This window comes from Lepus europaeus, chromosome 8, assembly GCF_033115175.1.
Source record: "Lepus europaeus isolate LE1 chromosome 8, mLepTim1.pri, whole genome shotgun sequence".
NCBI classification, from domain to species: domain Eukaryota; kingdom Metazoa; phylum Chordata; class Mammalia; order Lagomorpha; family Leporidae; genus Lepus; species Lepus europaeus.
In genome coordinates, this window is record NC_084834.1 from 35,822,149 (window position 1) to 35,836,065 (window position 13,917).

A 13,917-nucleotide genomic window follows, 5' to 3' on the forward strand; every position below is an offset into this window, starting at 1 on the left:
AAAATCTACTCAAAATGGATCAAGGACCCAAATCTATGACCTGATACCACCAAATTACTAGAGAACATTTGGGAAACTGCAAGATATTGGCATAAGCAAAGATTTCTTGGAAAAGAAAAAAAAATAAGAGAAAATAGAGGAATTTCAACTTAACTAGTGTGTTCCTTCAAGGATTGATGGGATCACAGCCTTTATTTTGTGATTGTTTGTAGTGTGTGTGTGTGTGTGTGTGTGGACATGCATGTGTGTGATCTAAGTGTTTGCTACTTTGGTTAAGTTGTGCCTTGTTGCCTTGGAAAGTAGGCTCCTTCCCATCTGAGACTGTGAGAACTTTTTTTTTCCTATATACTTTGCATTTTTTATACAATATATTTAGCTACCACAATTCAGGGAAAACACATTTGTCTTTTTGGGAATAGCTTATTTCCTTAAGAATAATGATATCCACTTGCATCCATTTTGCTGTGAAAGACAGGATTTCATTCTTTTTTATGGCTGAGTAATATTCCATCATGTACATATACCACAGTTTCTTTATCTAGTCATCAGATGGTCAACATCTGGATTGATTCCATATCTTAGCCATTGTTAATTGAGCTGCTGTATACTTGGGGATGTACATAACTTTTTTCATATGCTGACTTCATTTCTTCTGCATAAATTTGCAGGAGTGAAATGGCTGGTCCACTTGGTAGATTTATTTTCAGATTTCTAAGGAATCACCATACTGCCTTCCAAAATGGCGGTTCTCATTTACATTCCCATCGATCGTATATTAGGGTACCTTTCCTCCCACAACCTCACCAGAATTTTCTTTTTAATTTTTAGATAATAGCCAACTGCACAGCAAAGGAAACACTCAACAGAGAGGCAACTGAAAAAAATGAGAGAAAATATTTGCAAATTGTACATCTGATAAAGAATTAATATCTGGGATATATAAGGAGCTAATGAAACTCAACAGCAACAAAATAAGAAATCCAGTTAAGAAATGGGCTAAGGATTTAATAAGTGTTTTTTAAAAGATGGAATACAGATAGCCAAAAAACACATGAAAAGATGCTCAGGATCACTAGCTATTAGGGAAATGTGGAGTCTGTTTTAAGAACTAATAATATGCCCTCTGTCTTTTCAGAATTGGCACAGTATTTGATAATATTGACTCTTCTGCCAAGGCTTTTATTAATCATTTTCCACTACAAATGAATGAAGCTTGATAGGGTTATATTGAGGAAATATGGACAAAGGGCTAAGCAACTCACCCAAAACAATACTTCATAGCAGGGGTAGGACTGACATTAGAAATCATTTTCTCAGAATCTTCCATCAGTGCTTTTTTTTTTTTTTTTGAGAGAATTTCAAAAGTTTCAAACAAAAAAAGAACAAATTATAAATAACAAATACTTGAGAATCCACTCCCACTGTCTAGCCTCAAATGTTTTTTAAATTTTTTTAATTTTTTTTTGTTTGTTTGACAGGTAGAGTTATAGACAGTGAGAGAGCGAGAGAAAGGTCTTCCTTCTGTTGGTTCACTCCCCTAATGGCCGCTGTGGCTGGCGCTGCGCCAGTCCGAAGCCAGGAGCCAGATGCTTCCTCCCAGTCTCCCATGCGGGTACAGGGACCCAAGCACTTGGGCCATCCTTCACTGCCCTCCTGGGCCACAGCGGAGAGCTGGACTGGAAGAGGAGCAACCTGGATTAGTACCCGGCACCCCGACCAGGACTAGAACCCGGGTTGCCTGCACTGCAGGTGGAGGATTTGCCAAATGAGCCACGGCGCTGGCCATAGCCTCAAATGTTTTGGAATATATCCATATTTAGTTGGAATGAAAGTCCCTTTTGTTACCTGTTGCTGTGGATTCATTCTGAGAGGAGGAGCATGGTGGGGGCAAGAGGCGCGGAGTCACTACACAGACCCCAGAAGCCGGATGAAAGCAGGCCAGAGGCAAGAAGTCTGCAGACTGATTTATTTCAGTTGGTGCAGCAGCTTAAATAGCCAAGGCAGCCAATTAGGTCAAGGGGTGGTCTCTGCCCTACACAATCACAGCCTGTTGCCAGGCAGTTTCCTCTCTCCTCCTCTGATAAAATCAGTGCTCTGAATTTGGCTGCTCCACTTCTGATGCAGCTCTCTGTTATGGCCTGGAAAAGCAGGAGAAGATGGCCCAAGTCCTTGGACCCTTGCATCCTTGTGGGAGACCTGGAAGTAGCTCCTGGCTCCTGACTTTGGATCAGCACAGCTCCGGCTGTTGCAGCCATCTGGGGGAGTGAACCAGAGGATGGAAGACTTCTCTCTGTCTCTGCCTCTGCCTCTGCTTTTCTGTAACTCTTTCAAATAAATAAGTAAATCTTAAAAAAAAAATCAGGAGTGAGAAATAAAACAAAACCTACTGCTTGTATTCGTATTTGAGGAAAGGGATTCTCAGCCTAAAGCCATTCATGCTCTGTGTGTATACCATATTTTTCAGTGGATACATCAAATTGTATAATTATATGTTGAACTTTCACCTATTAATGAGCTAGTCATTACTAATGATTCTCCTTCCCTGGCCCAGACCTGAATTTCTGTGCCTTGCAGGATTTTTATTAGGTTGAAAAAAACTTGGCAGCAACCACAGTGTTGGGTTTTAAGGAGATGTGCTCTGAACAGAGCAAGTTTGATCATTATAGAAATAAAAGTATTGGCCCAATTTAAAGAGCATAAAAATGACCTGTTTCTGGGGCCAGTGCTGTGTCAAAGTGGGTGAAGCCATTGCCTGCAGTGCCTGGGCATCCCATATGGGCTCTGGTTCGAATCCTGGCTGCTCGTCTTCCCATCTAGCTCTCGGCTATTGCCTGAGAAAAACAGTGAAAGATGGTCCAGGTCCTTGGGCCACTGCACCCACATGAGAAACATGAAAGAAGCTCCTGGCTCCTGGCTTCAGATCAGTGCGGCTCTAGCCGTTGGGGCCAACTGGGAGTGAACCAATGAATGGAAGACTTCTCTGTCTCTCTGCAGAAGCTGAAGAGCTTTGCTGTGTAGAAACTTCGCTGTATGACAAACAAAGGTTGTATTTCATAGCATCTGTGGCTTATGTCTTGATTAAGACAATTGCCATCCTCATCAAAAATGATTTCCTTCTAATTAAAATAATATTGTATTACTATGTATATTACCACGGTCACAAAGGTTAGAGAATGGGTGAAACTGAAGTATTTTTCCAAGTAAAGAATAAAGCTGAAGGGGTTAAAAAGCATGGTTATTCTCACGTGCTCTCTGCTCCAAATGACATTTTCTGTTTTTAAAGTTCCATTTTCAAATATATTAAAGAAAACTTCACGAACAGCTTAATACTCAACCTTTCTTTTTTTCCTTCTTTCCTTTTGTATTCCTTCAGACATTTCACATTTTCAAGAACAGCATGATGTTAAAGGATTACTAGATAATCTTCATCAAAATATACAAGCCAAAAAAAGAAAGAATGTGGAAATCATGTGGTTGGCTGCAACGGTAAGCATTTCCATGCCAAATCTTGTTCCCCATCACATTATGACCAGCAAGCATCAAAGATTTTCTACTACACAGGGTCCAATCTCTGGACTTTAGGTTACCTGATTTTGTCTTTTGCTATCCAGATCATTATGCATTTTCATTCTTGTTGAAGGTTGCTTTGATAGACCCGAACATAACTTGAAGAGAGATGTACCTAACAAGGAAGAATCCTACTCATTGACTGTTCTTATAAGCCCAGGATATATTTGTCCCTTTGAATTAAAATGAGGTCTTTGTATTTTCCTAGGGTTTCAGTTACAATCTCAGTTGCCCATGTTAACCAGAATTTTGAACTGCTGCTCTAGAGACATGTAGTTTCAATGAACATAGCTATCAGATCTCTGGCTCATAGCTTCAGTAAGCCTCCTGGACATAATGTTCAGTTAATGAGCTTGTAAATGTGTTGGTTAATTTAGATATTGGCATAGAATTTATTACTGACTGTTCTTGGGGGTAATGAGGTATATTTTGTAAGGTTCTTTCTCATTTATTGGCACCCTAAGGGTGGAAGATCTGTCTCCTTTCCCATCCCAGGCTTCTGTAAGAGTTAGTGAGAGATTCATGCCCATATTTTTTGAGCTCCTATATGGCAACCAATGAGCCAAAGCTCTTATGAAATTTATGAGTTTTATGAAATATTCACACCCCAAAATCTTTTTATTAGAAAAGTCTTTCATCAGGCAAAGTACACAATGGAAATCTTTGTGATGAATGCCATATTTGTGGTTTCTACAGTGTAACTCTTATAATTTGAGTTCAAGTTAACATAGCTTCTAACGTACTCTATTCATTCTCCATCAATTGCATTTAAAATAGCTTTATCCCTATTGCCAGTACTTAATCATAATTCCATATTATTTGTCTTCTTCTGGAAAAGATGATTGGATAATTTGCTATGAGATATAAAAAATAATTTCCCGAGACCAAGGTAGAGGAATGCTGCTTTAATTTCCTTTCATGCAGTTTTGGCATCCTAGGGAAGAACATCAAAGGAACAATAGGAAATACAGCTTTAAGGCAACTCATTCACACTTGCCCCATTTAGGGCCATACTGCATTACATGAGCATTGTGTTTAATAGTTCTTTCCTCCATTGTGACTGCTCTTTGTATCTTTAAAGACTAAGATGATTGTTAATTCTCATCGTTTCTGCAGTGATAGATCATGTTATATTTTTCTCTTTTACTAATAGTATAAAGGTACCTTGAGCATTTTCCAAGACCATCTGACATCTCAAGATTATAGAAACATCTTAATAAACCTATTTTGAAGATACGGAAATAGATAAATTAAGGATATATACACATGCAATCACAATGCATACAATCTTTTCATTGCTGCAGTTTTTCCATCTAAATATATTAAAAGTTTTCTCAAAAATCCCATGCATTTCTAATATATATTTTCTGAAATGCATGCACTTAACCAAATACAGCTAATAACATACCATTGACTGATTGAATAATAGTATCACAGTATGCTAATATCTTGGTTTCTGTTGGTACAAAATAGACCTTAAGGGATTGGGCTGTGGCACAGTAGTTTAATCCTCCACCTGCATCATTGGCATCCATATGGGTGCCTGTTCTAGCCCCGGTTGCTCCTCTTCCAGTCTGGCTGTCTGCTATGCCTAGGAAAGCAGTAGAAGATGACCCAAGTGCTTGGGACCCTGTGGCTCCTGGCTTCAGAGCAGCCCAGCTCCAGCCTTGCAGCCATTTGGGGAGTGACCTAGTGGGTGGAAGACCTTTCTCTCAGTTTCTCCCTATCACTGTCTGTAACTCTGCCTCTCAAATAAATAAAACCTTAAAAAAAAAGCAGACATTAAAGTAAAAAATACAGAAATTGATTTTGACAAGTCCCCAAACTTTCATTTCTCTGTTTCATCTCCCTGCCTTCTTTAAATCTACTTAATTAAATAGTGATTTTCTAAATGTTTTAAAATTTAAATGAAAAATATAAAGCTATTTGGCTTTATGTTCATTGAATTTAAATAATAAAGTTGAGCATTTAAAAAACCAATATTGGCCAGCGCCATGGCTTAACAGGCTAATCCTAGCTGGCGCCGTGGCTTAACAGGCTAATCCTCCGCCTTGTGGCGCCGGCACACCGGGTTCTAGTCCCGGTCGGGGCACCAATCCTGTCCCGGTTGCCCCTCTTCCAGGCCTGCTCTCTGCTGTGGCCAGGGAGTGCAGTGGAGGATGGCCCAGGCTCTTGGGCCCTGCACCCCATGGGAGACCAGGAGAAGCACCTGGCTCCTGCCATCGGAACGGCGCTGTGCGCCGGCCGCAGCACGCCTACCGCGGCGGCCATTGGAGGGTGAACCAAGGGCAAAATGAAAACCTTTCTCTCTGTCCCACTCTGCCTGTCAAAAAAAAAAAAAAAAAAAAAAAAAAAAAAAGGAAAGAAAAGGAAAAAAAAAAAAAAAAAACAGGCTAATCCTCTGCCTTGTGGCGCCGGCACACCGGGTTCTAGTCCCGGTCAGGGCGCTGGATTCTGTCCCGGTTGCCCCTCTTTCAGGCCAGCTCTCTGCTGTGGCCCGGGAGTGCAGTGGAGGATGGCCCAAGTTCTTGGGCCCTGCACCCGCATGGGAGACCAGGAGAAGCACCTGGCTCCTGCCTTCGGATCAGCGAGATGCGCCGGCTGCAGCGGCCATTGGAGGGTGAACCAACGGCAAAAAGGAAGACCTTTCTCTCTGTCTCTCACTCTCACTATCCACTCTGCCTAACAAAAAAAAACCAAAAAAACCCAATATTAATAGATTGTATTAAATCGGGCTCATATAGTTCAGAAGTTTTAGAAATCAGAAAACACAACCCAGCATCTGCAATAATGGAATTACCTCCATATCCACTTCACTTTAAATTTAGAATACTAAATATCCTAAGTGGTATTGATATATATAATAAATAATATGTTGTTAAGAATATTAATTCTTTAAAAAATCATAAAGTCATTAATGCCTACATTAATACAATATATACAGTCAAGATTTTTTAAAAACTGGAATATGAATTATTTGAAAGAATAATAGTTTTTAGATGAAAAAAATTACATTTCAAATCATGCTCTGATATTTTTCTCATCACTTATATTGGAAATAGAAATCACAGAAGTTCTAAATAAAATGAAGATGAGTAAATCCCAGTTTAAGTATCAACATCACAGTTAAAATAGGGTAAAAATTCTTCATAAGCTGTGTTATTATATAGTCTCTTTAATGCAGGAAACTTTTTAAGATGTCTTGATGACAAAGTAGGCCTTTATTTTATCACAGTAGAATTATGTTGAATGCATATTAGATTTATTTTAAATGCATTATTGATGCTGAGGTTCATTACTGATATCTCATAGCAGAACCCTACTACAGTGTGGAAGAGAAAGGATTGGAGTGATTCATCTATTAACCATAAAGTATTGAGAGAGGAGAGCATTGCTGCTCAGAGATTGTAGTCTGCCTTAAATTAGAGTAGCAAAAAGAATTATAGATAGAAATAGAACATCACAAAAGTTAAAAAGAATTGCTCATTAGCCTCGGATAGAGATAACGTTTGCATCCAAGTTCTTCTCTGGTATAAAAGGTACTTGACCTACCTAAATCTCAGTTTCCTTATCTATCTTGGTGATTATTTTTTACATTCTCTGTGTTGGTATTGATGAATGGTTCATTATCTTTTTTTTTTTTTGACAGGCAGGGTGGATAGTGAGAGTGAGAGACAGAGAGAAAGCTCTTCCTTTTTGCCGTTGGTTCACCCTCCAATGGCCGCTGCGGCCGGCACACCGCGCCAATCCGAAGCCAGGAGCCACGTGCTTCTCCTGGTCTCCCATGCGGGTGCAGGGCCCAAGCACTTGGGCCATCCTCCGCTGCCTTCCCGGGCCATAGCAGAGAGCTGGCCTGGAAGAGGGGCAACCGGGATAGAATCCGGTGCCCCAACCAGGACTAGAACCCGGTGTGCCGGCGCCGCAAGGCGGAGGATTAGCCTGTTAAGCCACGGCGCCGGCCAGAATGGTTCATTATCTATAGTGAGGTGCCATGTGCATATTTAAAATCTCATACCTTTGGGGACACGGGTTTGGCCTGGTGAATAAGCAACTGGTGAAGATGCCCACATCCCACATCAGGGTGCTTGAGTATAAAAATTGTGCAGATGCGGACCGGCGCCGTGGCTTAACAGGCTAATCCTCCGCCTTGCGGCGCCGGCACACCGGGTTCTAGTCCCGGTTGGGGCACTGGATTCTATCCCGGTTGCCCCTCTTCCAGGCCAGCTCTCTCTGCTATGGCCCAGGAAGGCAGTGGAGGATGGTCCAAATCCTTGGGCCCTGCACCCGCATGGGAGACCAGGAGAAGCACCTGGCTCCTGGTTTCGGATCAGCATGATGCGCTGGCCGCAGCGGACATTGGAGGGTGAACCAATGGCAAAAAAAGGAAGACCTTTCTCTCTGTCTCTCACTCTCACTATCCACTCTGCCTGTCAAAAAAAAAGAAAAAAAAAAAAAACACATTGTGCAGATGAGCCGGCGCCATGGCTCAACAGGCTAATCCTCCGCCTTGCGGCGCCGGCACACCGGGTTCTAGTCCCAGTTGGGGCACTGGATTCTATCCCGGTTGCCCCTCTTCCAGGCCAGCTCTCTCTGCTATGGCCCAGGAAGGCAGTGGAGGATGGTCCAAATCCTTGGGCCCTGCACCCGCATGGGAGACCAGGAGAAGCACCTGGCTCCTGGTTTCGGATCAGCATGATGCGCTGGCCGCAGCGGACATTGGAGGGTGAACCAATGGCAAAAAAAGGAAGACCTTTCTCTCTGTCTCTCACTCTCACTATCCACTCTGCCTGTCAAAAAAAAAGAAAAAAAAAAAAAACACATTGTGCAGATGAGCCGGCGCCATGGCTCAACAGGCTAATCCTCCGCCTAGTGGTGCCGGCACACCGGGTTCTAGTCCCGGTCAGGGTGCTGGATTCTGTCCCGGTTGCCCCTCTTCCAGGGCAGCTTTCTGCTATGGCCCTGGAGGGCAGTGGAGGATGGCCCAAGTACTTGGGCCGTGCACTCCATGGGAGACCAGGAGAAGCACCTGGCTCCTGACTTCGGATCAGTGCAGTGCACCAGCCACAGCGCCAGCCGCGGCGGCCATTGGAGGGTGAACCAATGGCAAAGGAAGATCTTTCTCTCTGTCTCTCTCTCTCACTGTCCACTCTGCCTGTCAAAAATTTAAAAAATAAGTTAAATAAATAAATAAATAAAAATTGTACAGATGGCATATGATTTGGCTTATCGTTATAAATGTTGCTTCAGTGAATCATGCCATGTACATGAAATGTGCCCTCCCTTCCCGATATCATGCTCATTGTCATGAATCCCTCACTTTGTGATATTAATATCTGTGTTTATAAGAAAAAATGGTGTGTGTGTATATAATGTCTATATATGATGTGAATATGATAAAATGTTAAAAATTGTAACATTTTAAAATTAGAAAAAAATAAGCTTATATATGAAACAAAAAGCCCCAGCTCTGCTTCCAGTTCCAGCTTCCAGCTGATGCACAGCCTGGAAGGCAGCAGGGAATGGCTCAAATATTTCTGACTCTGCCGCCCGCATGGAATACTTGGATTGGGTTCTGGGTTCCCGATTTGGGGTCCAGATTTATGCCAGCTCTCATGAGCATTTGGAGAGTGAACCAGTGATAGGAGTTCATGTTCTCTCTCTCTCTCTCTCCTTGACTCTCAAAGATTTTATATATATATATATATGTATGTATGTATATGTGTGTGTATGCATATGTATATATGTATATATATATATTATGTAAGGGTATATATATACCTATATTCTTATATCTGAAACCAAAATGAGCTAAGATTTATTAGATATAAAACAAGATGATATAACTAGTTAGGATTCAAAGGATTTTCTGCCTTTAAAATAAGTGTTACTCCTGAGCTTTATCATCAGCATGACTGCAAATCGAGCATCCTCTCAGTGGCATTGCATCCTCTGCTGGCTCTTCCATGTCTCATACGGCCTCAACAGTTCCACACCTCATATACAAAAATCAACAAAATAAATTCAGAAATGATGCCTTTGCCTTTTGTAGAGCGGATTGAGCCAGTTGACTTCCATGAGTTCACTTTAAGTCATGCAGCTATTTGGTGTGTTTAGAGGGGGTCAGCACTTGATGGTAATCTGCACATGAACAATAAACTTCTTGGTGTGTATGTTACAGATTTGTCGCAAACTAAACGGTATTCGTTTCACCTGTTGTAAAAGTGCCAAAGACAGGACATCGATGTCGGTGACCCTGGAACAGTGCACGATCCTGAGGGATGAGCACCAGTTACACAAGGACTTCTTTATCCGGGCCCTGGATTGTATGAGAAGGTATCCCATCTGTCCTCAAGCTTGCTCTTAATTTAAGGTCACTTTTTGGGTTTTTTCCTTTTTTTCCCCAAATTTCATATTTTACTAGAGGAGTGAACCTTTAGCAACTCCATTATAACTCTATAGCTTATAATGGATGACACGAGGAAGCAAATAGTTTTAAGTGTCCCCCCAACCCACCCATTTTAGGACATAAAAGAAAATGTGACGTGAACACACTTGATCCTGTGCATGGAGAGTGTTTATCATTAGCTGAAGTTCAAAGGCTCTGAACACTTCATATGTCACACCTGAAGAGCATATTCATTTGACAAATAAGTAGGGATAAGTATGCACAATATAGAACTAAGTCATGACACAAACAAAGCCCTTCCTAATTATCACTAATAGGTGGGCTTCCCATGGCTTACAGGGTCTCTGGGTCAGCAGCCAGCAACCTCCTTCCCAAAATTATTTTCACATCACTCATCATAAAAGATGGGATAACACTGGTACTTTAAAGTAAGGTATTAAAATCATTACTCTGCTGACATTTAAAATGTTATGCCCCAAGTCATGTTTCTTGATTCATTTCTGCAGTAATTAAATCTAAAATCCAAGCCATAATGGGAAGGAAAATGTGCCTAATTCATAATGTCCATCAGCAAGGGCACATGTTAATTAAAAAGTTAAATTAAACTGTCTTTTTTCTGCAAAGGCTAGCTCAGAATTATACCGGGAAGCGTGGGATAGGTTCCCAGGTTCCAGACAGGAATATCTAGTGGTGAACTAGAGAGGGATGCTTCTTACCTGGCACACCGTTTGTTCCCAATTTTCTTTTAACTGCTGCAGTCTTCCAATGGAGACGTTGATGCTTGCCTGCACTCACACTATACCTGTATGTTTTTCCACTAATGAGAGATTTCTGCAGTCCTCTATTTTACTCCATTTCATGTCTCTTGGCATTTTCATTGTTCAGTGAGTTCTATCATAACTTTTTGATAAATGTGTGAGGATGTCTTACAGGCCTGACATGAACATCTCAGCCATATAAAACACATTTGGTTGGTATAAAAAATTCTTTCAAAAGTAATATCTCAGCACTAATGTGAAAAATTCAGAGTCTGAGAAAGAAATTCTTCAGATACAGAGAAAATAATACAAACGTCACTGTGGATGGGACACAGGTGTCTGATGAAGAGAGCAGGAACCTGTGCCATGAGATGCCAGGTGCACCATAGAACTCATGTGACTGAGCTAGCAAGTTGTCTGGAAGGTTAGTTAGCTGGTTACTTCAGGTATAGGGAAGAGTGGACCCTTAAATTTGGAAGAATCTAAAAAAAAATTTGGAAGAAACTTTCAGACAAATAAAGTATGCCAAGAACTTTGGTATTGCATAGTGTTGTTCAGAATCTATGCTTTGTATACAACACAACTGCTCATGGCATAACATTTATATGGGTTTGTTTTTGGATTGTTAACTAAATGAAGGTACCAGATATCATTCAAAACCACAAATGTTCCTGTCTTCTATATCACCACTTCTCTGGTAATAAACCTGCTGTTATGCCGCTGAAATTTTAGATCTTTAAAGTTAAACTTCAGTTTTATGTACATGTGAGGGTTACATAGGAGTATAAGGGTTTGTCTGTATGTGTGTGTACATGTACATGTGTTTTCTTTTTAAATAAGACATGTACTATTCTTTAATAACTACCTTCTCTCCCTTCTCTGGGTGCTCTGTGTTACCTCAGATTATAGGTTAATCAGCTCTAGCAACATCCCAGAGTAGATAAGAGATTAGGATTTAAGAGCTAGCTGACCTGAGTTTGAATCCAAGGCAAATATCACTTGCTAGCTATTTGTAAATTCATCTCTTACTGGATCCCAGTGCTTAAGTAAGCTAGTCAGCATCTTGATGCCTCAGTTTTCTCATCTGTAAGACAGACTTGATAGCAGTTTTCACTGCTTAGAAACATCTTTATGATTAAATGAATTCAAACAGGTAAGTTTATTAGAACTCTGCCACACAGTAAATCTACGATTTTTAAAATTAATATGAGGTCATAATATAGCCACTCTGCACTTCCAGGTACAATAAAATCTAGCTAATTATAATTTATGTAGTCTTATGTGTATGAATATATGCACACACACAAAGTTTAACTCCAATAAGAAAATGTGCTGCCAACACTTTTATAAGATTCCAAATATAATATTTTGCCAGTTTAAGAAAATCTTTAAATGGCCCTTCATAAATGTATATATGTTTTCAAACTCTGCACTAATTATGGAAGGATTTTATTCAACTAGGCAAGCCTAGATATGTTTCATACAATTTTTTATATTAATGTCCTTAAAATTGTCATAGAATTTGAACTAAAGAAGTTGCCCTAAAATTTTCACCTTTTAAATAATGAAGCTGAGCTCCAGAGTGTTTAGCCAGAGAGTATTCAGAAAATAGTAGAGCCAGTATTAGAACATTAGTCTCCTAGTTATATTTTAATATTATTTTCTTTGCATCAAATGAAACATAATGCTGTCACTTAAAATAAGTTGGTATGGAGCCACGGCGCCATGGCTCACTTGGTTAATCCTCAACCTGTGGCGCCAGCATCCCATATGGGCGCGGGGTTCTGGTCCCGGCTGCTGCTCTTCCAGTCCAGCTCTCTGCTGTGGCCTGGGAGGGCAGTGGAGGATGGCCCAAGTGCTTGGGTGCCTGCACCCGCATGGGGGACCAGGAAGAAGCACCTGGCTCCTGGCACAGCGCAGGCCATGGTGGCCATTGTGGGAGTGAACCAAGGGAAGGAAGACCTTTTTCTCTGTCTCTCTCTCTCACTGTCTATAACTCTACCTGTCAAATAAAAAAATTAAAAAAATAAGTTGGTATGTATTTGAATTCTTCAAATTTCTTGGTTACAGTGTAACTCAGACAAAAGAGCATATAATTTAGAAATGCTGGACTGTGTGCAAAAGCAGAGTGATCTGACCAAATCCTGAGACACTGCAAAGCCACTCTAGCTTTAGAATATAAACTCTTTAATCCCAACCTTATCCATACATTCTCCACTGTATCCAGGCATTAAACATAGTGTCTGGTCCAGAAGAAAATAAATACACATTATGGTCGAATACATTGAGAGAAGAGCGCAGAGAAATTATTCTGCTATCTTCTGCTGTTCAGAACTATACAGCAACTTCTTTGTTTTTGGTCTTATGTTTTCAATTATGTGCTGACATAGTAGTTTAGCTTTGTCTTCTAGGATCAACCTGCGTCACTGTTGCTCACAGGGAGTCAGTGTGGACAGAGGTGGTGCTCACAAATTGTATCCAGTAAGGCTTCCATCAGTGCTGTTGTGCTCTGCTTGTGGGTTTGGGAGTACAGTCACAGTTGTGGAATTTCAAGTCTCCGCTGTCCTTTGTTTCTGTCATGCCCTATTAGCTCTCCCAGGTCAGCCAGAAATGTGGAAGCTTACCAAGGCCCTCCAAGGCTCTATCATTTCCAAGGTGTCCCTGTTCACTTCTGCCTATTGCCTTGTCCTGGAACTCAATGAGGACTGTACTCTGAGGCTAGCTGTGAGATTTGTCATTAACATTTGTCTGCTGCCAAAGACACTAATGTTTCTGGAAGGGTATGCGAGTGGGACATTTCCACTCTGCACCTCAAAATCCAATCAGGTCCCTTGGATAGAGAAGTTGCTGCTTTGCACTGTGGTAGATGTTGATGGAGAAATGCAGAGAGGTAGCACCAGCTAAGAACGCCATGGTCCCCCCATGTTTTAACCCATATGTAGCAGTTTTTCTAAACATTTCTCGAGTTCTTGGCTGATTACCAGAAAACTGAAATGATTTTTAACAACATTGTCCAGTTTTATAGTTCTATGGGTTATGAGGTGTTGCCAAGTTCCTCGTTTGCCATCTGGCAATACCTACCCTCCAGACAATGGCTTTTAAATGAACATAAATGGGTGACTATTTTGATGCAGCTAGTTAAGAGGATGCTTCAGGATCCAACAATGCCAATTTGTATACCAGTTA

General features: G+C 41.0%; 1 protein-coding gene across 3 annotated transcripts in view; it reads left to right on the forward strand.

The window, feature by feature from the left end:
- Positions 1–13,917, forward strand: part of INPP4B (inositol polyphosphate-4-phosphatase type II B) — a 901,292-nt gene that overhangs the window by 836,513 nt on the left and 50,862 nt on the right. For all 3 annotated transcript variants that reach the window (XM_062199561.1, XM_062199562.1, XM_062199560.1), the window contains exons 24-25: positions 3,374–3,486; positions 9,746–9,900. In XM_062199561.1, the coding sequence (XP_062055545.1) occupies positions 3,374–3,486; positions 9,746–9,900 (268 nt within the window). The remainder of the gene's footprint in view (positions 1–3,373; positions 3,487–9,745; positions 9,901–13,917) is intronic.